Here is a 25,367-nt window from a genome sequence, read left to right as displayed (position 1 = left end):
ATAGTTGATCGTTAGTTGCATGTGAGCTAGAAGCTTGTTCGGAGAGTGCAAGCTTGTAAGTGACGAACGAGTCACTGACTGTTGCTTTGGCTGGAGTTCTTGATACGGGCCAGGATCATCATGCTAAGGAGGGCATGTGATCAGAGGTTAGGCTGCCGTATTTGAAGAGAGCTATGGATGCTGAGGCTTGATGACAGAGAAGGCGATACTGTGGCGTCGCTACTATGCAGGTGTGAAGGAGAAGAGAGATGCAGGTGCTCTGTGAGCAGGTGCAGGAGCTGTGAGGCAGTTACCTTTGCGTGGAGGACCTTGGGCGACAGGGAAGGTGCTGTTGTGGCGCTATCTTGATCATATGCCAAGCTACGAGCTGCCTACTCTTGTTGGGAGCCTAAGAGATGGGCTGTTTGCTTTTGCTGGAGTCTTGAGATGCTTGGCTGTGTATCTTGACTGCAAATTTGGAGTAGACAGATTCTGAATGCTCCATGATGATAAGAGAGGCCGTGTTGCTGGTTTTCTCCACATGAAGGAGATGTTGTGGCGCAGTTATGACTATGTGAAGAGTTACGAGCTGTTGTCCTTGATGGAAGCTTAGGAGTTTTGGCTGTGGGTTCATAGTATTCTGAGGCTGACTGTTCTCTAATTTACGGGGGGAAGTTCAGTTCTAAGTTTATCTGCTTCGGGCTGTGTAGTCTTTTGGTTCTCTTTGAGTCTATGTGATTCATGTTCAGTCAGTTTTTTTTTTGTGGGGGGGTTTGTCTCGGTGCCTAATACAAAGACAAATGCTTTGGTACTTGGTTCATAAGCTTATCATCTACGAGCCCACGTTGCAGCTGATCCCTATGAAGTCTCAGCTATCTGACGTGGTGAAGTACATAATTCCTGGTTGTCTTTCCTTTTTTTTCCCTTATCATCGTTTTGGCGATCTTGCTAGGGACAGGAGGAGTTTTGAATTGAGATTGGGTACTCAAGACAAAAGGGCCCCGAAAAATTGGCTAGGGAATGTTGCTTGAATTTCTGTGTGGTTAAGGATTGAAACTATGAAGACAAAGCCTCGCATGAGTGATTCATTGTGAGTCATGTGGGGAGTGTGGACACGGGAGAGATAGATGCCTTGATGTTGAACTTCGGGTGATACGCCTCCGTGCTAAGGTTCAAAAGGCTTTGAAAGTGATTGCTTTTAGGAAGAATAATGCCAGTCAGATGCAGGGTAAGTTTTCTTTAGTAGAGTGATTATTTTTGTTTTCTTCCCAGAAGAGGTTGGGTGGTATTTCTGGTTGGAAGTGTGTTTGAGATAAGTCAGTCAAGAGGAGAGATAGCTCATGAATTTCCTTGATTTCACGAGTTGCCCAATGAAGACCCAGAGAGGTTTTTAGAGTGCTTGGAGTTCACAGCTCTTATTAAAGACAGGAATGCTCCAGAAGTCCTTCTTCAGATTCTATCCTTTTGTCTGTTGGGAGAAGCGAGAACTTGGCTGCAAACTTTCTCTGCAAGGATGCGTGATGATCAGGGTGCTCACAGAAACCTGACTTATCCAGAGGTGAGGACAGCTTTCCTGGACAGGTTTATGTGTGTTAGAGATCCTGATGGCATTTGGAGAGAGCTATGTTTATTGCAGCAACAGTCGACTCAATAAGTGGATGAGTATGTCGGTAAGTTCACTGTGTTGTGGAATAAATGGCAGGTGGCCTTATTACCTGAAGTTCCTCCCAGAGTCATAAAAAAGGATAGGTTTGTTGCTGGTCTGAAGCTGGAGATTAGGATAAAGATTGAATGTAAAGAGCTGGTGACTTATGAGGATGCTCTCAGGGTAGGAAAAGAGAAGGAGAGGAAGCAGATAAGATTGTCACAAATGATGCAAGAGATGCCAATGGTTCAGCATGTGCCTGAAATTATCTCTCATGTGAAGCCAGAAATACAGAAGCCTTGGCTTTCTCTTACAGGACCTCAGGTTTTCTATGAGGGAGTTGACTCCTCTCGGGCTATTTCGGTTCGACGTCATCGGATTGAGTCTTGTTCGTTGGATGTGGTACCACACCTTCCTTTTACAGCTGTACATGCCTCTGTGGATACTTCTTGGGAGATTCTAGCGAGCATAGCATCCTGGCATATCTGGAGAGCCAGATGCACAGAGGCTTTGGAGGGTACTCAGGTTCATCCCTCGCATACATTGGCTAGTATCTGGACAGACATCGTACATACTTTGATGGCCGTATGGACGGGTATGCAGGGGGACTCCCGTGCAGCCTCAGCTAGGAGGGCTTCTTTCTTCAGGGAATGGAAGGATTCTCCTTTCTTCTCTGAAACTACTACAGGGTTGAGGTGGCACTTTCAGCCTCAGCCTTGGTTGTTTTCCACCTCACTCTGAGGGGGTTTTTATTTATCCTCATGATTTCATGATGTATTCCGCTTTGAGCTTGCTCTCGCGGGTTTTTTTAATTACTTAATAGAAGTCTTTTTCTTGGGGGGGGGGGGGAAAAAAAAAAGAAATACAGAAGCCAGAAGTCAGGAAGGAGGAGAATATAAAAGAAGAAATTCATGAAATGTCGGAGCTTATGAAGAGTTTGAGTTTGAATTTCATGAATGGTAGGGGAAGAGGTAGATCATCGCGTGGTTATGGCAGAGGCAGCATGCCTTCTTCAAATAATTCAGGCCCGTGGCAGGTAGGACGAGGTCAAGGGTCATTTGCACCTTGTGTCCAGTGCTTTAATTGTGGAGAGCGGGGACATTACAGCACACACTATGATAAGCCTCCTCGTGTTGGAGGTGATGATTATCCATTGCCAACAGGGTTAAATAATAGGGTGAATGATCATAGTGTAGAAGTAAAAGATGTAGGTCAGCCTAGTACCTCTAGAATCCGTAAAGCCACTGCAGAAGAGAAAGGGAAAGGTAAGGCAGTTACATTTGGCTTGTTGGAGTTGGAGGAAGTTAAAGATGTCATGCCATTAGGGAAGAGAGATAGAGAAGAGGAGGTTGGTTGGAGTGCAAAGAAGGGGAAGCAGTCTGAGGAGATGATGACCTACCAAAAGAAGAAGAGCAAGAAGCCCAAAAGGACGTATAGAACTGCAGATTATCCCATGGGGGAGGAGCAGGGAGATTGTGATTTGGTGGAAGATCTTTCAGCGAGGAAACCGGACATTACATTTGCCCAAATGATTGGTCTATGCCCAAAGCTTTAAAAAAGAGGAACTCTCATAAAGGTACAATTAAGTTGATGTCTGTCTCAGAGTTGCCAGATCTTTTACCCGCTGTAGAAGCCTGGCATAAAGGAAAGGGTTTTGGAGAGGCCTATATAGATGGGGGTGCACAGATTTGTGTGATTACTTAGGCTTGTGTGGAGAGATGAGGACTGAAGATATCCCGCTTCTCTAGTTATCGCATCAGAATGGCAAACCACTCCAAGGTGAAGACTTTAGGGATAGTACCTGGCCTGGAGGTTGAGGCATTTAGTGTTTCATGTCAAGTGGATTGTCATGTAATGCCTGCGGGGTTGGGAGCCTATCCTTTGATTCTTGGAAGGCCGTGGTTGAGGAAGGTAGGTGCAATTCAGAATTGGCAGAATACATACGAATGGGAAGAAATTGAATTTCAATATGGTAAGCAGGGCTGAAGTTTCAGATTCAGCAAGTGAAGAGGAAGAGAGAAGTGAAACCAACAGTGAGAATGAGAGCTCGGTGACTTCAGAAAGTGATGAAGGAACAATAGCATTGGTAGATTTGGTAGATGAGGATTCATAGGTGGATTTTGTGGGGGCAGCAGGGTTCGGTGAGGAAGAGGTGGATAGGTTTGAGGTTATCGAGGATTTAATGCAGCCCAAATGTTCTCAAGAATCAACCCAGGTGTTGATTGAGCAATCATTGAATCCTGATCTCAATGTTGAGCAGAAAGAAGAATATTTGAAGATGTTGCAAAAATACCCCAATGTGTTTGTCACCTCTTATGAGGAGATCAAGGGATTTAAAAGGAAGCCTTTGAGGATTGAGCTGAAGGAAGGTGCCAAACCTGTTTTTCAGAAAATAAGAAGATTAAGCCCGGAACAGAGAGATGTGCTGAAGGAAGAGGTAGATAAGCTTCTCAAGGCAGGAATAATTTATCGTGTTGTTCACTCTGATTGGATAAGTCCTGTGGTCATAGTGCCAAAAGGTGTGGACAAATGGAGAGTGTGTGTCGATTACAAGCCTTTGAATGCAGTGACAAAGAGAAACCACTATCCTCTGCCTTTTCTGGATGATATTCTTGATAAAGTGATGGGTCATGAAATGTACAGGTTGTGTGACGGATATTCAGGGTACTTCCAGATAGCCATAGCCCAGGAAGATCAAATCAAGACTACCTTCATTACCCCCTGGGGCTGTTTTTGTTACAGGAAAATGCCTTTTGAAGTTACCAATGGCCCCTTGCACTATCAGGAGAATTCAGATCTGATTTTATCACCTTTCGTGGATAAATTTTGTAAAGTGTTTATTGATGATATCTGTGTGTACAGTGGAAGAAGGGAGCACTGTGGCAAGTTGGATTAGGTATTTTATGAGATTGATAATAATGGTGGTCAATTAAATCCTAAGAAGATTCAGTTAGCTCAGACCAGCATTAAAATATTGGGGCATATTGTATCTGAGAATGGGATTGAGCCAGATCCAGGTAAAGTAAAAGCTTTAGTTATGCTGTCCTCTCCTGAGAATACCAAGCAGTTGCATACCTTTCTCTAGAAGGTGAAGTATCTGTCGAGATTTATTCATATGTTATCTCAGATTTTGTATCCTCTTCAATAGGTGGTAAAATATGAGCCTCTAAAATGGAGGACAGAGAGTGAAGAGGTGTTTGAGGCAGTTAAGGAATCCTTGACTCATATTTCAAGTGTAAAGCCACTAGGTTATTCCAGGACTTTTTATGTGAATCTGTCTGTAGGACCAGATGCTATTGGTGCTATTCTTTTGCAGCAGGGAGAGGGTTCCAAATATATGAGGCCAGTCTATTATGCCAGCAGGGTGAAGAGTGAAGTAGAAAGGAAGTATTCAGCGGTTGAGTTGGTCCTAGCTAGCCTCTTGTACGCCTGTAGGAGATTTCGGTCTTATCTATTGTCCAGGCCTTTTGTGGTTCTCACCTCATGTTAACTACTGCCTCATATGTTGAATAGTACAAACATCTCTAGGAGCATGATTAAATGGATAGTAGAGTTACAGGAGTACTCTTTTACCTTCTTGGTTGAGAACTCTACCAGAGCTTCCTTGGCCGATCTCCTCACCTGTAAGGAAGGACCTATTTTAGTTGAAGATGTGGAGAAGAACACTGACATGAATGAAGAAAAAGTACTAGAGGATGCATTTGTTTTACACTTTGATGGATCTTACAAAAAAAGTTTAAATAAAAGTACAGGAGGAATTGTCATTTATGATCCTAGAGGAAAGGAGATCGGAAAATGGGAATTCAGCTCGAAGCCAGTAGTAATAATGAAGCTGAATATGCAGCCCTCTTCGAAGGTTTGAAAGTATGCATTAGTCTGGGTATTAAGAGTCTCATGATTAAGGGAGATGCTCTGTTGGTTGTGAAGCAAATTTTAGGTTAAGCATGTTCATTTGAAGAGATGGATAAGCGCGGTGAAGAAACTGCTAAATCAATTGGATGCCTGGACACTCCAGCATATTGAAAGAGGTAAGAATGTAAATGCACATGATGCTGCGCAGGAAATTACAGCAGCTTATGTTGATGCAGTAGGAGTGCAGGAGCCCTTATGCAAAGGAAGGGAGACATTGGCTTGTGAGGAAAGCTTCCTGTTAACTAGTAAAGTGCCTGAAGAAGTTCCGAAACAAAGAAAATTTATTAAAAGCTGTACTTATTAGTCTGATAGATGATGTTCTTTACATGAAAGGGCTGATCTGGTGCTCAGAAGAATTCCCTGGCATGAGGAAGTTTTTCATATTCTACAAGCTAATCATGAGGGAGTATGTGGAGGTCATTTTGCTTTCAAAATCATGCTGAGGAAAATACTTACAGAAGGGTATGTGTGGCCATCCCTCTAGAGAGATATAAGACATTGGTGCAAGTCATGCCTACAGTGTCAGCAGATGAGTAAGAGGATCTTACTTCCAGAACTCAGAAATATCATGCTTGCTTATATTATTTTTGAGAAATGGGGAATAGATGCCATCAGTCCTCTACCCATGATAGCCAAGGGAAATTGTTGTGCTGACAGCTGTGGATTATTTGACGAGATGGGCTGAAGCACGAGTAGTACGGGCTGTCAATGCGAAATCTGTATGTAAATTTGTGTATGATATTTGCTGTAGATTTGGTGTGCCACTGGAGTTGCTTTCTGATAGAGGTCTAGGTTTTAGGAGTGAACTGATGGATTTATTATGTGGAAAGCTGAAGATTAAACACAGATATGCAAGTCCCTATTATCCCCAATGTAATGGGATGAATGAAAATTTTAATGGTGTGTATACCAATATCATGGGAAAGATCATGAGAACACATGAGAAGGAGTGGGACCTTGCTTTGCACTGGGCTTTATGGGCTTACAGAGTTGCAGTAAAAGAAGGCATACAGTTTTCACCATTTCATCTTGTTTACAGGAAAGAAGCTCTATTACCCTTGGAAGTAGAAATTCCTGCATTACAGATGTTAATGAAGATAAACGAGGATTCAAATTCTACTTTGCAGGAAGCACAACTAGATAGACAAAAGGTGGTGGAACATTATGCTTTAATTCAAGAGGAGAATCAGAAGAGGGCAAACAGGAAATTCAGGGATAAGAAAATCGAGGAGGGTGATCTAGTTTTGAGATACAACAGTAGTGTGGATTCTACCTTCAAGAAGAAATTTGTGACTAAATGGGATGGACCTTTTCGTGTGACGAAGAAATTCAAAAATGGCTCATATCAACTTGAGAATTTGGATGGTCGTCAGCAGCATAAGAATAGAGTCAATGGCTTCAGACTAAAGAAATACTTTCATAGGATCATGAGTGTGGGCAGCTGTGGACCTACTGTGATGAAACCAGACAAGCCAGAAGACCTCATGGATGAGGATATCTCTAAAGAAATGCAAATCTTATATACCCCTATCTGCAAGACATGAATGTCTGCAGACTTGGGGATGGGCAAAATGATAGGACAAAATCTGTATCAAGTTTTTGAGCACTGTATATAGCTGTGGGTAGGCACATAGTTGTACACATCTAGGGTAGGTGTGGGCTTTTGGCATTTGTGGATTTTTCTTTCACAAGCACGATGGACTGATGTATAGTTTTTTGAGACAATAAAGTATGTTTTGCAGGGACTTCATGGGAAATGATGAAATGCAATGTGGTTGTACTAGACTTCCAGAGCAAGGGTGTCCAGTGTGTGGTCAAGTGAAATGTTTTTGGGGTCATGTAAAGTCAAGTCATGAAGGGTTTTTTAATATTTTCCTGAGTCAATGTGCACTTGCATGTTACGGGAATTTGATATGTTTTGGTGCCCATGTCAAGGGGCTTTTCATGTGTGTGTACGGGGGTGCATGCAAGCTTTAATGTGCATGCTAATGTGTGTGGGAATTGATTGACCAAAGGACCAAAATGTGCATTTAATGTGCCTTGGGGGGATATTTGCATTTCTTAAATGGGAGTGGTAAAATGTCACTGATGAGGTGGCAAATTAGGCTGAGGTGGCTGGACTGATTGGGAAGGCATCCTACACATGCAAGGTGGCTACGTGAAAGGATGAAGCGGAGCTTCTGGACTGTGAGTTGGAACTACGTGAAGATGGCGGCTGGGAGTTGATTGGGGACGCTGGAAGGATCTTATGTTGTACTTGATGAAGGCTTCTTGAAAGAGTTGGGGGGAAGGACGAGATCGATGGCAGAGGCTCGTAGTGGAACGGAGGTTGTGTGAGAACAGGAAAAACTTGTGCGTGAGAAAGGTGAGTGACGGGCTCTGGAAATGGGAGCTTCTCCGACTACGGGAGTCCATGAGTCCCATGGCTTGTGTGATGACGGGAGGTTTGTTCTATTGGCTACCTTCACGTAAAGGTGGAAGAATGAAGTACGTAAGATCTACTAAAAGTGTCAACAACGGCTGCTTTTGAGAGGCTGGAATACACTGTCTGTGGAGATCGTGTGCACCAGGTCTAGGGGAGAAGCTGCTGTGACGATGGAGTTCTTGACACAAGAAGTTGATCGTTAGTTGCATGTGAGCTAGAAGCTTGTTCGAAGAGTGCAAGCTTGTAAGTGACGAACGAGTCACTGACTGTTGCTTTGGTTGGAGTTCTTGATACGGGCCAGGATCATCATGCTAAGGAGGGCATGTGATTAGAGGTTAGGCTGCCGTATTTGAAGAGAGCTATGGATGCTGAGGCTTGATGACAAAGTAGGCAATACTGTGGCGTCGCTGCTATGCAGGCGTGAAGGAGAAGAGAGATGCAGGTGCTCTGTGAGCAAGTACAGGAGCTGTGAGGCAGTTACCTTTGCTGGAGGACCTTGGGCGACAGGGAAGGTGATGTTGTGGCGCTATCTTGATCATATGCCAAGCTACGAGCTGCCTACTCTTGTTGGGAGCCTAAGAGACGGGCTGTTTGCTTTTGCTGGAGTCTTGAGATGCTTGGCTGTGAATCTCGACTGCAAATTTGGAGTAGACAGATTCTGAATGCTCCATGATGATAAGAGAGGCCGTGTTGCTGGTTTTCTCCACATGAAGGAGATGTTGTGGCGCAGTTATGACTATGTGAAGAGTTACGAGCTGTTGTCCTTGATGGAAGCTTAGGAGTTTTGGCTGTGGGTTCATAGTATTCTGAGGCTGACTGTTCTCTGATTTACGGGGGGAAGTTCAGTTCTAAGTTTATCTGCTTCGGGCTGTGTAGTCTTTTGGCTCTCTTTGAGTCTGTGTGATTCATGTTCAGTCAGTTTTTTTTTTGTGGGGGGGTTTGTCTCGGTGCCTAATACAAAGACACATGCTCTGGTACCTGGTTCATAAGCTTATCATCTACGAGCCCACGTTGCAGCTGATCCCTATGAAGTCTCAGCTATTTGACGTGGTGAAGTACATAATTCCTGGTTGTCTTTCCCTTTTTCCCCTTATCAACGGGTCTAAGGATCAACGATTTTTAACACTTGACCAGAAGCCACCGCCTTCTTTATAGTGTTAAAAACTCTCTTTTTAAAGGTACTCTACGTGAGATTAGCTCAGTCAAAGGCAACCCTATCTCGGAATATCCTTTGATATGCCTTCAATGAAACCTCATTCCGAAGAATTCACAGCACCTTCTTCGGATACATTTCAACTCACTTGGAAGTAACAATGAACCCCAGATACTCAAGTCTAACCATGCACATCATGGTTTTCTTTCTAGACTAGCTTTCCTCAAAGTATTGAATACTTTCTCTAAGTGTTCTTGATTCTCAGGAATACTTTTGTAACGAATAAGAATATCGTTAATAAAGTGTATATCTATGAACTTCATGATGAAGAGGTGTGGTAAATCATTCATAAGCATGACGAATGTAGTTGGAGCATTGGTAAGCCCAAACGACATTACCAAAAAATCGTAATATCTGACTTGCTCCTAAAAGTAGTTTAATGCACATCCTTGGCTCTAACCTGGATCTAATGATAGCCACTCTTCTTAAGTTGTATCTTATTGAAAATTATGGCTCCATGTAATGCATCTAGTAGACCATCAATTTGGGCCATACCGATATTGTTCAATCCTCTGTAATCTATAAAGAGATGGAGGTATCATCTTTTGTCGTTTTTGATATCATTGGTGAAGCAAAAGGTGAGAAACTAGGTTCAATCTGCCCCAACTTGAGGTATTGTTTCAGTTGCCTTCTTCTTAAGCAAAGCTCAACCTATAGAGAGGCCTAGTTATAGGTTTTGCCTGTGGGATAAGTTCAATCTTGTCTTGAATGTTCCAGTCTGGAGGTAATCCATAAGGCAACTCATCCCTAAAACAATTAGAGAACCTTTGCAATTTCATCAGCCAACCTTGGCTATTTCCCCATCTTGGGTGGCATTAGTGCTAGTCAATGGATCACCAATGGATTCTACCGATGCCGTACAAAGAAATAAAAACTCTTTCGGAGCTTTTCAAACTTCCATCACAGAGACCAACGGTCCTTGAGGCGAATCGTTTTCATCTTGCAGAACGCATTGCACATCGTTCATGTTGAATTGATTAATGTAGTACTGACCTCTTAGAATACCTTGCTAGCTGAATCTACATTTGGTCAGCTCTAGACTCTCTTGCATTCCATGTTGCATTCTTAGACTAAATTCCGCCATCTAGTGCTCTTTGTTATGTGGACAATGTTTCCACTGATGAGGCTGATGGCATCCAAAGCGTAAGCCTTCACCCATCACTTTTTCTCTACTCCGAGGTTAAAGAGAATTTGACGAAGTCAGGGCCACCATTGGTGTTACTTTCCTTTTCACCCAAACTGTGGTACTTGGTTTTGAAGGGGCCCTAGTTAGCTTCGCCTGCTTGGCTTGACCACGAGGTTGCAGGGCACTAGACTTTCTAACCTACCTCATTTCAAGCCCACTCTTCTTTGGGTACTCATATTGAGCACTTATCTGCACAAACCCACTCGGTTTGCCTGTAGCATCTTCATAGGTCAGGGCTATAGCTATTGCTTGATCTAACGTATGCGCAAAATGAGCCCGAACTTCCACTTTGATTTTGTCATTCAAATCTGAAAATACTCTTTTACTTGCACCGAGTGAGGGCGAGCTTCGAATATCTTCATAACATATTCCCTAAGCTTGTTAGTGTACTGAGGTACTGCCAAACTTCAGTGATAAAGATTTCTATACTGATCCCAAGCTCGGGATGCTTTGTTAGGAGGCAGGAAATGTTTTCCAAATCCTTTATTGAACCCTTCCCTCGTAACGGATGCTTTTTCATCCTTTTGTTGTATGATCCACCACCTATCTGGTGCCTTTGTAAACGTATGGTTTGCCTCGCAGATTTTCTTCATGTGATTTCTGATTTTACAAATTGGTGAATGCTTTGTTCCATGTGTGCAACCAGCGTAGCGCTTGATGCCATCCGAAGTACAGTTTGTCATTTGATCAGAGTGATTCCATACACAAAACTTCTATGGCATAATGCACATTGCAAACATTTGTCATCAATGTACATTTCAAATTTCTATGGATCTTTGTATCTTAAAAGTTTAAAGTTGAAAAGGAGGTGTAGAGTTATAAAAGGTTTTTTTCTCTCTATATTATGGTATATTTCCATGTGATTTGATACTATCATATGACTTGGCGTTCCGTTCTAGGTCCATATTCCCCTAACCTGAAACGTTCCGGTTCTGTCATCGGACATTTGTGCTCCCTAGTAACTATGTCTCTGGCCAATAATCTATAATTGAGTGTGGAAGTATGCATTGAATTGAGAGAAGACACTGAAACATGTGCTTGCATGTGTGTAGAGAGAGTATTCACTATTTTTCATTGTTTGGAAATAGGCTGATTGCAGCCCCTAGGCTGAATACAACTGCGGCTGAGGAATGGACACGATAAATGTAGGGGGATCCCAACCTGTAAGTGTAGATGGAGAGAGGCTGGCTGCCATCTTTTTGTTCTTTCTGTCTGCTGTTTAGAGTCTGCTGGTCCTCCTTGGAGCTGCTGAGGTTGCAAAGGCTGAATGAGGGGACAAAGTCCTTTTATAGGGCTGGGTCAGCCAACCTGCCCGTGGCAGCTGGCTGACAAGTTGTTGGCATCAGCCTCTGATGTCAGCACCGTATTGCCGGTGTCAACGCTTGCTGCTCTGTATCCGTCTATTGCTCTGTACCTGTCTGGTGCTGCTTGCACATACACCTGTTGTTGTTGTTGTCTGCGCTAGCCATGTGATAGCCCCCGTGGCCATGTGGACCTGTTTATTGCTGGAGTCCTGCTACTGTGCGCTATCGGGCTGCCATCTAGGAAGCCATGCCGTGGGCTGTAGGTGCCCATTACTCGTCCTTCTGTTGAAAATGGAAGTAGGGGAGATGAAAGCCTCTTTGTATGTTGTAAGGAGGTAAGGATACTTTGAAAAGAAGACCTTGTTGATCCATGGTGCCTTGTGGGAGCCCTGATGCTTGAACTTGACCACGTACAAGCATTGACCGTGACCTCTGCCTTTTTCAAACCGATGTAGCAAACTCAGCTTGGGCTCACCTCTACCTCAATCTCAGGCTGCTCCACCTCTAGGATCATTGTCAAGCCCCCATAAAGCTTGAGATCAAGACATATGAAACACTAGATGCATAGTCCATGTCATGGGCAACTGGAACTTCATGGAAGCATCATTGATGACCTAAGGCTCCAAAGCTCTGTCTCCCAATTTGCTTGACTCTCTTCTCTAGGATGCGGAGATAGACCTACTGCCCTTCCTTGTTACCAACATTTCATCGGTGCATGTTAGCCTAGGTTGGGTATGATTCCTAAGCTGTGCGATGCAGTCTTTGGTGAGAAGGGTCTTGACTCGGTGACGCGATCGCTTGCATACACCTTCTCAAAGGACTTAGTGAGAAGGCTTTAGGGCCTTGGGGTTTGCCGCGATCGGATAGCACCAGTGGAGAGGCAACTTGGTAGTGCCTTGTGTCAATTGTGTTTTACATGGAATGAAGGCCATGAATTCACAAACCTGTCCGCAATGGTCAGGCAGAAAAGTGAGTTGTAAGGATAGAAAAACTTTTAATAGAGAGCACAACTTGTAGAGAGTGACAACGATTTGGAGGGTGTAGATAGAGTTTCAGGTTCAGGTGCAAGTGCCTCTCGAACCAGTTTTTCCAAGGTTTGGTAAGTTTTGTGAACTTTTGAGCAACTTGGCACTCTACTCTCACTAACATGAACATACAAATGATTGATATAGGCTCGTATTCCATTGGGTACATGTTTCATAATTCATATACATGATTTGTAGGCCATGTGGCTCTATATTATGCACTAACTAGGATTTGCTCCTTTTTTGACATCCTAAGATAACGGTATTTCATTCCCTTAAACCTAACTCTACCCCGGGGGCATCTTAATACACCTTCATCATATAAAAATGTCTTTTTAATAAGTGCCAAAGTGTCCATTACGTACAATTCCTATTATCTGCACTGTATGCCATTGAAGTGTTGATGTTGAGTGCTCAGGGCATATAAGGCACATGTTTGTGTACACACATGCAAAATGGTATAGTGGTGTAATCTATCTTTGCCAATGAAATCATAAAGATGCTTTTTTGTTCCCTAGGAAAACATTTGAGCCTGGATTTTTAAGGTGATAATCATTGTATCTAATCTTAAATTCAGAAGCATGGAAATCGATTTTTTAACTAGTAGTATGGTTTCAGGGTATTATGGTGAATGTGGACGGCGGGGAGGGTACATGGAATTGTGTGGCATAGATGCAGACGTGAAAGAACAATTGTATAAGGTGGCCTCTGTGAATCTTTGTTCAAACTTATCAGGCCAAATATTGATGAGCCTTGTCATGAATCCTCCGAAGGTATTGTCTTTTAAACTAGCTACTCGTGTCAGTGTTTTAGAGGCAGATTGCATAATTTCAATCTTATTGATGTAAAGAAAAAAAAAGAATTATTGGGTAATTAAATGTAATAGCTGCTAGTATTTCTAAGTACTTTTTTCCTAAATAAAGATTCAATATTTTCTACAAGTCGTTCAGTGAAAATGCAAGTTTATAGCAGATTTTGTTCAAGGGTACAGCCATGGCAAGCAAATTGGAATTCCATGTATATTCAAGTAGAATTCTGTAACACGTAATCCCTTTTAAATGTAGGCTTGTTAAATAATGTGCTGACTTAATATTCAAAGTGACTTTAGCAAATATACTTACGCAAAACAACTTATTTCAGGAGTATAGAATTTGGAGCATTGGTAGCTACTAGCCTGGCCTAGACCGCACATTATAGATATCATAACTCTAAATCCATGGCTTCAAGTAGGTATTGTTAAGGCATATTTGCTCGATTGATATGTTGTCTGATGGTGGCATGTGGCTCCTTGCTTGTGCTTATCAAATTTTCAAAAAGTAAAGCCAATACCTATTAAGAGCTAGTGGATTAATTACCAGAATTTTTCTCGAGCAGCAATTGTTTTATCCAAAGTGAACAGTTTCCTTAGGTGATTGCTCAAAAGGATTATGATGTGAGAAAGGATTGTCAAAATTGAACATGTAATTCTTGACTCATCATACTTCTAGGTAATTGGTTTACAACCAGGAAAATTCATAATCCCTACAAATAATAGGTATTTTTATGGGGTCTAATTGTAATGTATTCTTACTAGTATCCTCTCTATTTATTATGACTTTGATTTTATGCAATACTTGATGTCTTTTAAGACTTGTTTAGCCGATCTTCATAAATGGTCCAAACGTGATGTATTATTAGCTTCGAATCTTCTAGACTTGAGACTTTTGGTTGAAGATTCAATTTCTTCGGATGAAGGGATTTATCTCGGTAATTTTTATGAGCCTAATTGCTTAAATGGTAGTATCTTACCTACGTTTCTTTGATCTTGTAAGAATGCCTCACATTGGCTGGAAGTTTTTTTATATGGCTAAATATGAAGCGATTTCTTATCTATTCGTAGGTTCCTTTGCCTTCATCCAGTAAGGTTACTTTAATCTCTCAGAGCAACTTAAGCATTTAAATTTTTGCAACGCTAGAGACTAGGAAGACAAGTCACCCATGAGACTCTGCGGGTCTTTAGAGACCCAGTATAGCTGCTTATGCTTGGGAACTGCTGAACACATAAGTGTTGCTTTGCTTGCTATGATGTCTTCCTTTTGTTTTTTTTTAAATTTTGTTGCATCTTTTTCCTTCTCTTTTGTTTCCTCTTTTATTTTCTTTGTAGAAATTTGGACTTTAAAACAACAAAAAATCTAAATTTGTACGATTGGATATATTCTAGTCTTATAAATGTATATATAGGAAGACAAGTCGAGGAAGTTTACTGTTTTCTAGGCTGTTTCGTTATACTTCCTTTGCTCTATTCTTTGATATGTTTAGGATCACTGAGCCCAATGTAAAAGTTACAGTGGGGAGTTTCAAAGCTTGATTTCATTTTAGTATTTAGATGGAGTATCATGTCAACCTAATCTTAAGGTCTCTTATAGTTTAATATCAATATTTCACACCCTTTGTGTCTTGGAATGATAGGAAACCCAAGATTGACTGCCCTAGGGTTGCCTGCATAGCATATGCACACGTGCCTAAACAGAGAAGAGGCAAACTGGATGATAAAGCAGGAAAATGCATTTTTGTTGCTTATAGCATTAGAAGTAAGGAGGCTCCCTCATAAAGTCCAGCCCACCTAAGTACCCCCCTCACCTGCAGTTCAGGAAAAAACAGGAGTCAGCAATCTTAATGGGGAAAGGGGAGAGAGAGAAAGACAATGACAAAGATAAACTCAAGAAAGAAGACAAAGCTCAGCAGATACAGTTAAAACTCAAGGACGTCAATAAGCGCTTCAACCAAAGCAGACTTGGAGTGGATAGCAGGGCGGTTCATAAGAGCTCCACATTGATGGGATCTATTTCAGCCTCAGCTACATCTACATCGACAGGATCTACTTTAGCCTCAGCTACACCTATAGTTACATCTACAGTTACAGTTACAACTCATCCACAATAGGGGGTCTGTCATCGATCTCTACTTCGTCTTTTGCCGCAGATTCTCCATCCGACTCATCACTTATGTCACCCACACCGGAGGTGACACACACAGGCCCACACTACTAGACCTTCTTCTCGTCCCTCCTTGGAAAGCATATGGAGTGCATATGTAAGTATAGAAGACTGTTTAAAAGCACGTATAAGCACATTAGGATTTTTTGAAAGCACCATGGAAAGTGCATATAAGCATAGAAGAATGTTTAAAAGCACATATAAGCACATGAGGATTTTTTGAAAGCGCCATGGAAAGCACATATCAGCACATGAGGAGTGATAGCACATAATACTATTTGAAAGCACAATAGAAAGCACGTGTAAGTGCATGAGGACTGCTTGAAAGCAGAATAGAAAGCACATACAAACACATGAGGAATTCTGAAAGCACAATACATTGCAAATGTTGGAGAAAGAAAGAAAGAAAGTTTATTAAAGTCTTCGGAGGACCGATAGATCTATGAGTGATACAAAACAAGCTGAAAGGGTGGAGCTACTGAATGAGCATCAACACCCATACTAAATGCTAAATGCTAAATGCTACATAGTCATAATAACATCATATCAATATTAATATGGTCATTTCCATCATCACTATCACCACATGTCATCAAAGTACAAAGCGAGATCCAGCCCAGTATCATAGCTACAGCCTCCCCCCCATCTCCCCTATCCTCTCAAGGACGGTGGGGGAGTGATAACATGAAGCTAGAGATAGATTGATGTCAAGTGTCCGTGGGTGTGGCCATGCGTTGTCTCCTGGCTGTCGCTCCGCGTCTGACAAGGGCTATGGTAACCCTTGTTGGTCGCGCTCTAACCCTGAACATGGAGAGACTGTCCCCAATTGTAATATGTGCATCCGTTCTCTATTGCGGGTGTTGCGTCGTCGGTTCTGGGTCACGTTTGTGTCGGACGCCCGCAGGACGAGAGCGTGTGTGGTCCAGCTGGAAAGACTCAGTGATCATATGCTGAGAATAGTTTGCTAGTGTGTTCATATAATTTTTTAAAAGGACATGGAGTAAATATCACGAGAACATGCTCCCATGCATTTGGACATTTAATATAATTAAACAACATCATGACACATGTCATATAATTGAAGAAGAGCACATGATAGTTATATTTACAGGGAATGTGTTTTTGCTACAAGAAAATTTTTCTTTGGGTTAAGGCCATTGGCTACATCCTCCACAACTAAGTGGTGATGCTTCAAGAGGTTTGAGGTGATTATGGGATCCAGGATGATTCGGAGCAAGCCCTCAGTCTCCCACCAGATCATATAGGTAGGCAGTGTTCGCTATGATACCGCTCAAGATCGATGCTATCTTCTAGGCAGTTACCTATCTCCAAAGGGTTTGGGGGCCTTACCTAGAGAGATATTACTGAGAGCGGCGCTGGAGTCATCTATGCGACTGGAGTGGGGCCTGGTATGCACACATTTTCAAATGGTTTGACAGGCATGGTATTCTCATGGATCGTCTCCCCCCCTTCCAATATAGTTTGGATGCTCTTGATCCTCTGGTCCCACAAGATGAGATCAACCGTATCATATGGTTAGACCTGCTCCAGCTTTGTAGATCACGGACATGGGGAGGGAACGAGGGATTCCCCACCAAGACCCGATTCTATCGCAACCATTTTTTGAGAGTATCAGAGGATGGAGTGATCATCAGGGCTCACACGCCCTTAGGATTGCCATTGTGCAGATATGAGTGTCATCCCATCAGCTGAGGATTGAGATAGGGACTGATCGACCAAAGGCGCCATTATTGGCATGGCCAACCGGATACAGAGAGCTCAGAGACCACGCTCCCCACTGCTCTTCACTAGAGCAGCTATGGCTGTCTTTCTTTCAGTTTTTGCTAGTTTATAAGTAGAGTTGTTTCACTTTTAGACAGCTATGACTGTATATTCTTCTTAATGAAAGGTTCTTTTATGGGGAAAAAATGTGTGTGTGTGTGTGTGTGTGTGTGGAGCGTGTTGTGTTGTATGTGCGTTGTGTGTGCATGCATGCGCGTGTGTGTGTTGTCAGAGAGGAGAGTGGAAGGGATTAGAGAGTGAGTGCGATGGAGCTATCCGCCTCTGCGCAGCCAGCCCTGTCTTCATCCCTGATTTTGCCCGTACAGTCCTCGTCTGTACAGTCCCCCGCTACACCCCTACTGTCTGTGCCGTCTTCCGTACAGCTGCCGTCAGCTATACGGATATCTGTACAATCTTCGCTCGATTTGCCTTCCGTACCATCGCCCGTACAGTCTCCCATACCTTCTGCATGTTTTGCAGACCCTCCCGTACAGTCCGTTGTCCTTGCTGTATGGCCTTTCGTACAAACTGTACGGTCGACCATACAGCCTATACGGTCGACTGTACAGTCTTCTTTGCAGCCACCTCCCCCTTTTGTCTTTTCCGCTTTGACACCTCCTTCTGCCCTTGCTCCTACTCGTGTGTTTCTTCGCCGAAAGCATGGTGGTCTGCCTGCCTCTCCTCTTATCAAATCGGCAAAGCTGGATGGTCCTGATGGCCCTTCTTCTTCACTCCAGCTGGATCTTCTTCGCCAATTGTGCTCTGCCTCTGTCATAGAAGTTCCTTCATCGAGTTTCCCACTTGTTTGCCCCATGGATTATGCCCTTTTGGTCTCTGGTCTTCGACAGGCTCAACAATTTGGAATCTGCCTCTACTTCATGGGCAGGGTTTTATATTCAGCTCAGCTCCGTCATTGGGCTGATGTTGCAGTGGGTCTGGATTCTATTTCTTCCTTTGTCTTTCTAGGCAAAGGATTTTACTATGCCCAGTGCTCTTCGACTGAGGTGGTAGAGCGCCTTGTTAATGATGATGGTGTCCTTGGAGGGGGTTTCTTTGCTTATGTTATGCCGTGGGATCCACTTTTTGATCCTTCTGCAACACTTCTGACTCACTATCCGGTTTGGATCACTCTCAAAGCGCTGCCTGTGCCTCTTTTTCAGCATCTTCCAACTCTTGCAGCTTTTTTGGGAAGGCCTCTCCATATTCCGAGATAGGAGTTCTTGCAAGCCTCTCGTGATGTTCGTCTTTGCATTCTGTGGGATATGACGCAGCCCGTGCCATCCACTCTGGATCTTGATTTGGGATTTGCTCATCCGTTGCGCATCGGGCTCCATTTTGCATCTTTCCCCACTGCATGTTATCAGTGCCGACAGGTTGGCCATTTTGCACGCGCTTGCCCTTCCATATCCAGGCCCATACCACCTGCTCCTTCTTCAGCTGTCAAGGTTACTCTCCCTTCTCCTCTGGTTTCTGCTATGACTTCTTTGGTGAAGTCCTCTACTGCTCCGAAGCACTACTAGAGGAAGGTTGATAAATCACAGGCAAATCTTCCTCTTGCTGAAGAAGCTCAGGATTGCACTCTGTTTGAGGCACCATCAGTTTTCTTCTACTTAGGATATGGATGTAACCATTGCAGAGGGCAAGTTACAGGATGATACGCATGTTATTTCTCAGGATACTGCCCCTGCTCCTATTCAGATTGATCCTCCGAATGAAGCTCAAATGCAAAATCTTATTTCATCAGATGTAGCTTCTTTATCAGAAGACACAGATGTTGAGTTAGCTTCTATGCCTTTGATGCCTGCGCCAGAGTTTTCTTCTGTTAGGGATGCAGAAGTACCTTTTTTATTGGAATCTTTCCATCCTATGCTACAACAGGTTTTTGACCCTTTGATTCAAAAATTTCGGGTACCAGCCTATATCAAGAAGAATCATAAGGGCAAAAAACGGCTTGTTTTTATTGATGGTGTAGTTTCATCACTGCATCAATTTTTACAGAGCAACAATTTGAAGCTGGAGGATGCTGTGTTTGATTCTCCTCCAGCTTGATATGTAACTTTTTACTTGGTTACCTCATGACTTTTGCTCTGAGGTTTTACTTGTAAAAACTTTTTCCTTGTACTTATTGGTGGGTTTTTACCTCTTTTTGAGGTTTCCCACATAGAAATATAAAGATTTCACTAAAAAAAAAAAGTGTGTGTGTGTGTGTGTGGAGAGAGTTGCTTGCACGAAATTTACTGTTGCAACATGTTTCTCCTATTGTTTCCACTACTCAAGCTTTGGAATTGGAGGAACCTTTTACTGAGAGGGAACTGTCAGATGCAATCAAATCCTGTGGCAGATGGAAATCTCCAGGATGGGATGGTCTAACAGTCGAGTTTTTTCTAGAATATTGGCCTATTTTGAAGCATACATTGCTACGTATGGTGAATGCTGCATGGCAAAATCAGAAAATGCCAGACACATGGAAGAGAGGTCTTGTTAAACTCCTTCCAAAAAAGCAAATTTGTGAGTCTTTGGCAGACTAGAGACCTATCACTCTTATGCCAGTCCTTTACAAAGTCACTACCAAAATGATTGTTGATCGGCTAAAGGGGTTTTTACATGATGGGTTGCATCCTGCCTAATATGGCTTTGTCCCGCGTAGGCATATCAGAGATAACATTGCTAATGCCTATGTTGGAATTGAATATGCCAAATACATGCAGCAGGATGTTTTGTTATTGCAAGTTGATATTGCCAAAGCCTTTGATACTGTTTAGTGGGATTTTATTTCATCGACTATGCAGGCATTGGGATTTGACACAAAAATGCAGCAAGTTATCACTCGGCTATATCAAGATAGTAAAGCTGCCTGCATACTTTCAGGGGATATTTCTACATCCTGGACTCTTGGTTGTTCTGTCAGGCAAGGATGTCTCCTAAGTGCTTTACTTTTTGCCATAGTCACTCATCCAATGCTTCAATATCTGGACCACCGTTTGGACACTGACCAGTTGCACGGTTTGGAGCATAGTTGTAAGACACATTAAGACACGACACGTTAGACACGCTTTAGACACGAGTGTCTAAAGTGTCTTAAAGATAAGACACGTAAGACACGTTTTCCAGTTATAATAATATTAAATAAATATTAAATTTAAAAATATAAGTATGTATAAGTACAACTTGGTAGCAATGTAGCATGCTGCATGACTAGCTGCTAGTTTTAAGTTTTAACATTTTAGAAGTACAATGTAGTTAAGAGTCAATCATCATAGTCTTCAATAAAGTTTAAACATATGTCATAAATAACTCGGCCAATGCCACATGAAATTTGAATGAAATCTGAATCCTCATACATATAACTGAATGGAAAACTTTTGAATCTCAAGAGTCAAGTCTCTCAAGACTCATCCTAGTTTGAATCTGCTAGGTCACTGCCACTGCTGGATCCAAAGTCACCATCAGTGATAGTGTTACCCTCACTATCATACTGTGGCTCCTTGGGCACCTCATCCTCCTCCTCCTCCTCATCCTCCCCCTTCTCCTCGTCCAAGGCAGACCGCATAGGTGTATCTGACGAGGTATTGGCCATAGCCACGGCTCTCCCATGGCCATGTCGGATGGCACAACCATGACCTCGTGCTCCTCTTCCACCACTCCTGCCTCTGACTCTGTCTCTGCCTCTGCCCCTGCCCTCTGATGTGTCCCTCTGTGCTGGAATAGCAATGGCTGATGATGCTGATCTACGACGTGAACGAGTGACTCGTCTATCTATGGTCTCTAGCTCTCTATGTAGCTGTGCATATATCTCCTCCTCATCAGCTTCAACTCTAGCATAAGTAGGCAACTTGGTTATGTCAATGCTTGTATGATCCACCTGCAACAACATTTAGAAGCATATGTTATTATGTTCAATGTTCATTGTTATGATTTCAATTTCCTAGATATATTTAGAATCGAAATCATAGATGATAGAACTGTGAACATGTTACAATAGACTCAAGCTACCAATGTTACCTGCATTGGACCTGCCAAGTTTTTAAGCTTTCTTATAAGCCTCAAGTTTGCACGGCAGTATACTAAGCGCTCGAGTTGCCTTGTGCTTAACTTGTTCCTTATTTTCGTATGGATCAAAGAGTAGGAGCTCTAGTTCCTCTCGCATGCTCCTGCTGCACATTCCTTTTGCCATTTGGTTCCAAATCCCGATTGGCATTTACAAATCGAGATTAAAGGAGTGAGAATCAAGATCACTCATCATCTACATTTACAGTTTACCTAACCAAGAATAGCAAAAGCCAAACTTCAAAGATATATGTCTCAGCTCTCACCTGAGATAAAATCCGGAGAGCCAACTTCCGCACTCGAGGAGTGGAGTAGCCATATGTCTCCCACCACTCAATTGGCTTCACACAAATCTCTTTCCTTCTAGACGTGGGTCTAGAGAAGGAAGCACCCACACTATTCTGATACTGAGAAAGCTCCAAGTCCAGCTCCAATTGCTCATCCTCTGAAAAAACCCTCCCTATGTAGGCATCTCTATCCGCCAATAACTCTGGCTTATTGAATAAATCAACTGACTTAAACAGTGGATGCAAAAGTGTTGCAAGCCCATGGATGGGCCTACACATGAACTGCCATCTCGTATCCACTAGAGACCTTATTTCTTCCAATCTACATATCAACATAATTTGTAAATTATAATAAACACTGATAATGGATTTATGATAAGTGATGATTCATTACTTATTAATATAATGGACATAGACCAACCTTACCTCTCAGGTGCGAGGGAGTTACATGTACTCAGCGAAACACGCAACTGCTCCATGAAATGATGGACCAAGCCAAGAGTACTTCCCTCCATATCAGTCACCCGCAAGACAGCGAATAAAGGATGGAGAGCTTTCACTATGGACTCCATGTCAGTCCAAAGTGAGTGATCCAAGCACATCCTCTGTACTGTCATGGTCTCTGCCCTGGTAGAGTCAGGCCACTCTAACGACATCCGAGACACCACTGTTTGTCGAAGAGCTGCATGCACTGCAAGAAGGCGCTCCGGAACAATGTGCATGTATGCAAAGCGTGTCTTCGATGGCCGGACAATTTCCAAGTTGCTATGCTCCCTGAATATGGCCAAGGCCTTGGGCTTCTTCTTAAAGAAGGCTGCAATGATACTAGCAGTCTGCATCACACTAGCAATCCAAGGGAGCCGACCGATGTCCTCCATGAGAAGGTCTAGGCAATGTGAAGCACAAGGAGTCCATACAATGGAAGGAAACTCTGCCTCCACAAGCTCTCCCATCCTCACACAATTACTTGCATTGTCTGTAACAACTTGGACCACATTCTCAGGCCCTATCTCGATGCCCTATCTCGATGATAGCTGCTCGGATATGCTGAAAAATGACTTCACCTGTAGTGCTAGCACCTCCTCGACCTGTATCAACAGCTTTCAAAAAATAGGTACCAAGGCATGAGGATACCAATATATTAATGATGCCCCTCCTCCTAACATCATTCCAACCATAAGACAGAATGCTGCAACCAAATTTCTTCCATCCCTCCTTGATAGGATCAAGAGCTTTGTTAATTCTGCGTATCTCCTCCTCCAACACAGATGTCCTCATCGCACCATATGTCACACCTGTCCATGTATCTGTAGCTCCCACAGCTGCCACTGCCTTGATCATCCTCTTCCACTGTGGTGTTTGTAGGACATTGAAAGCAAAATTGCATTCAATCACAGTCCTCCCAATTTCAATATCTGCCAAACGCTACCGCTCTTTTTGCCAAGACTATGTGGACAATGCACCTGATAAAGTCCCCTGGAGCTTTTTCGAAGTAGCCATAGTGGTGGATGGTTGTGAGGATGTAGCAAAAGCAATGCCCTCTTTCCTGGCCCTCTTCTCTGCATGAGAGGAACCAATAGCACTAGAGTCACTATCCATAGCATCATCAAGGTTGATAGTGTGAGACTCAGGCCCCAACAAATCCTCATCTTGCAAGGCAGCAGGCATGGTACTAGGTCCACCACAAAGTTTTGGATGATCTCTGATAACTTTCTGCGCAATCTCAAAAGGAACAGAAGTACATCCACCAATTCCCCTACCACCAAGTCCAGACACATGGAGAATAAGACGTGTCGCTGAGCTCACAAAAGGCTCGCCACAATAATTGCATTTCCACTCTTTGTTTCCTAACCCCGTTGCCACAGCGGGGTTAATCATAGTGGTATGGATCCCCCAAAGTGGATTTGGAGGTTTAGGCATGGTAAATCTTTGTTGCTATGCTGTAATTCTCTGTTGCTATGCTGTAATTCTCTACTGCTATGATCTGCGACCTGTCATGTTGGCATGCACACGAGCATAATTCAATATAAATTTTGGGAGAAGTAGAACAAGCAAGTAAACTGCAATCTATAGACTAATTGTGTTGAGAAATGCACATGCCAAGCTTGAAGCAAGCTGCAATAGAAGCTTCAAGGCTCAAGCATTAAGCAGTAACAAGTCTAATGCATAAGGTGCTATGCAGCCCTAAGGAGGCCAAATTAATTAGGGCTTTCAGCCCATACTTTGCCCCCTTTAAATTTACTGTTATTCTAGCAGGCTCTTATATGAAACAAACCTAGAAGGGGGCCAACTTTCTTAGGGATTTAAGGAATCAGCCCATAATTGCCCCAATTTTTTGGGAAAGGAGAAAGCAAGATGCAGAGTGGAGCCTTCAAAAACAGCACTATATAACGAGATAAAAGAAGGCTGAAGCAAACGATGCAGTGTGCACAATGTGAACCTGAAGGCAGGCTGAGCTCCAGCCTCCAACGTTGATGCTCGTCACCCAAACCAGCAGGCTGCAGAAGGTGCCAAAAATCGAACGTACGGTAAATCCGTACAGTGTACGGCGAATCCATACGTTGTGTACGTCGAGTCCGTACGGTGTGTACGTCAAGTCTCTACGAGATACGTCAAGTGTGTACGGCAAATCGTCAGCAGTTGTGCGGGAGAGGCGAAAGAGCGTACGGATACCGGACGGCTTGTACGGCGAAACGAAAATGCAAAGTCTAAGGTTCCAAAACGTAGGGTTTTTTAAATTTTATAAAAAAAATTTAGAGCGTGTCTAAACGTGTCTTAAGGTAAGACACGTGTCTTAAGTGTCTTAAGTGTCTTACCATAAGACACGAGTGTCTTAACAACCATGGTTTGGAGATTCTTGGCAGTCATAGCATGATCGCTCAGGCATATGCTGATGATTCATTCTTTACCCCAAAAAATGCTCGGGCTGATCTGTCCATGATTATGCAGGCTCTTTCTACATATGGATTGGCTGCTGGTCTTCAGGTAAATTTTCAGAAATCAAAATTGTTGCCGTTGCATGCACAGGAATGGCACAGCCTTCTGTGGCCTAGGGAAATTGTCCCCGCTTCTCAATTCATTCGACATCTCGGTTATTCTCTAGGTTGGGGACTCACCCGTTCCCAACAAACTGATTGGGTGCTAACAAAGTTAAGGGTAAAACTTGAATATTGGAAGCTTGCAACTTGGCCATTACATGTTCGTTTGCAAATTACACAATCCATTTTTATAGCATACATAAAATTTTATCTGCCTCTCACTATGTTCACTAAGGCAGATCTGGTTTCCTTTATGTCAGCTATCATGGAAATTTTCTGGTGTTCAAAAAATGGCAAAAAAAGTTTCAGATTACTCTCTATGCATCGTCTCTGTTCTCCAAAGATGCACGGTGGTCTGAACATTCTCAATATTCAAATGCATTTACTTGCTTACAGAGGAAAAATGATGATACAGTTTATGCAAGGAGATCAGCCGAAGGCTTTCATGATCCGCTCTCTCTTATTACATATTCATACCTCTGCCTTTGGGCATTGGCAGCCTACTCAGTGGGATTTCTTATTTGGCTCTATCCAAGGCAAGATCAGAGG

The 25,367-nt window shown here is 42.9% G+C and overlaps 2 protein-coding genes across 2 annotated transcripts in view; one reads left to right on the top strand and one right to left on the bottom strand.

The window, feature by feature from the left end:
* The window catches only part of LOC147888579 (alanine aminotransferase 2-like), a 163,981-nt gene that overhangs the window by 105,957 nt on the left and 32,657 nt on the right, over window positions 1-25,367 (top strand). The window contains exon 13 of the mRNA XM_087392225.1: window positions 13,308-13,462. Within this exon, the coding sequence (XP_087248351.1) occupies window positions 13,308-13,462 (155 nt within the window). The remainder of the gene's footprint in view (window positions 1-13,307; window positions 13,463-25,367) is intronic.
* LOC147888581 (uncharacterized) lies at window positions 21,575-22,761 on the bottom strand. Its single transcript, XM_087392282.1, has 2 exons — window positions 21,760-22,761; window positions 21,575-21,610 (listed from the first exon to the last, which is right to left on the bottom strand). Exon 1 carries the CDS (start codon window positions 22,731-22,733, stop codon window positions 22,203-22,205), a length of 531 nt encoding a protein of 176 aa, XP_087248408.1. The 5' UTR covers window positions 22,734-22,761; the 3' UTR covers window positions 21,575-21,610; window positions 21,760-22,202.

The sequence above is a fragment of the Dipteris shenzhenensis genome, chromosome 21 (genome assembly GCF_047967505.1).
Source record: "Dipteris shenzhenensis isolate YYH24624 ecotype China chromosome 21, Dip_SZ_1.0, whole genome shotgun sequence".
NCBI lineage: Eukaryota > Viridiplantae > Streptophyta > Polypodiopsida > Gleicheniales > Dipteridaceae > Dipteris > Dipteris shenzhenensis.
The sequence above is the reverse complement of the archived record's forward strand: the minus strand, read 5'-3'. Positions and strand labels throughout refer to the sequence as shown.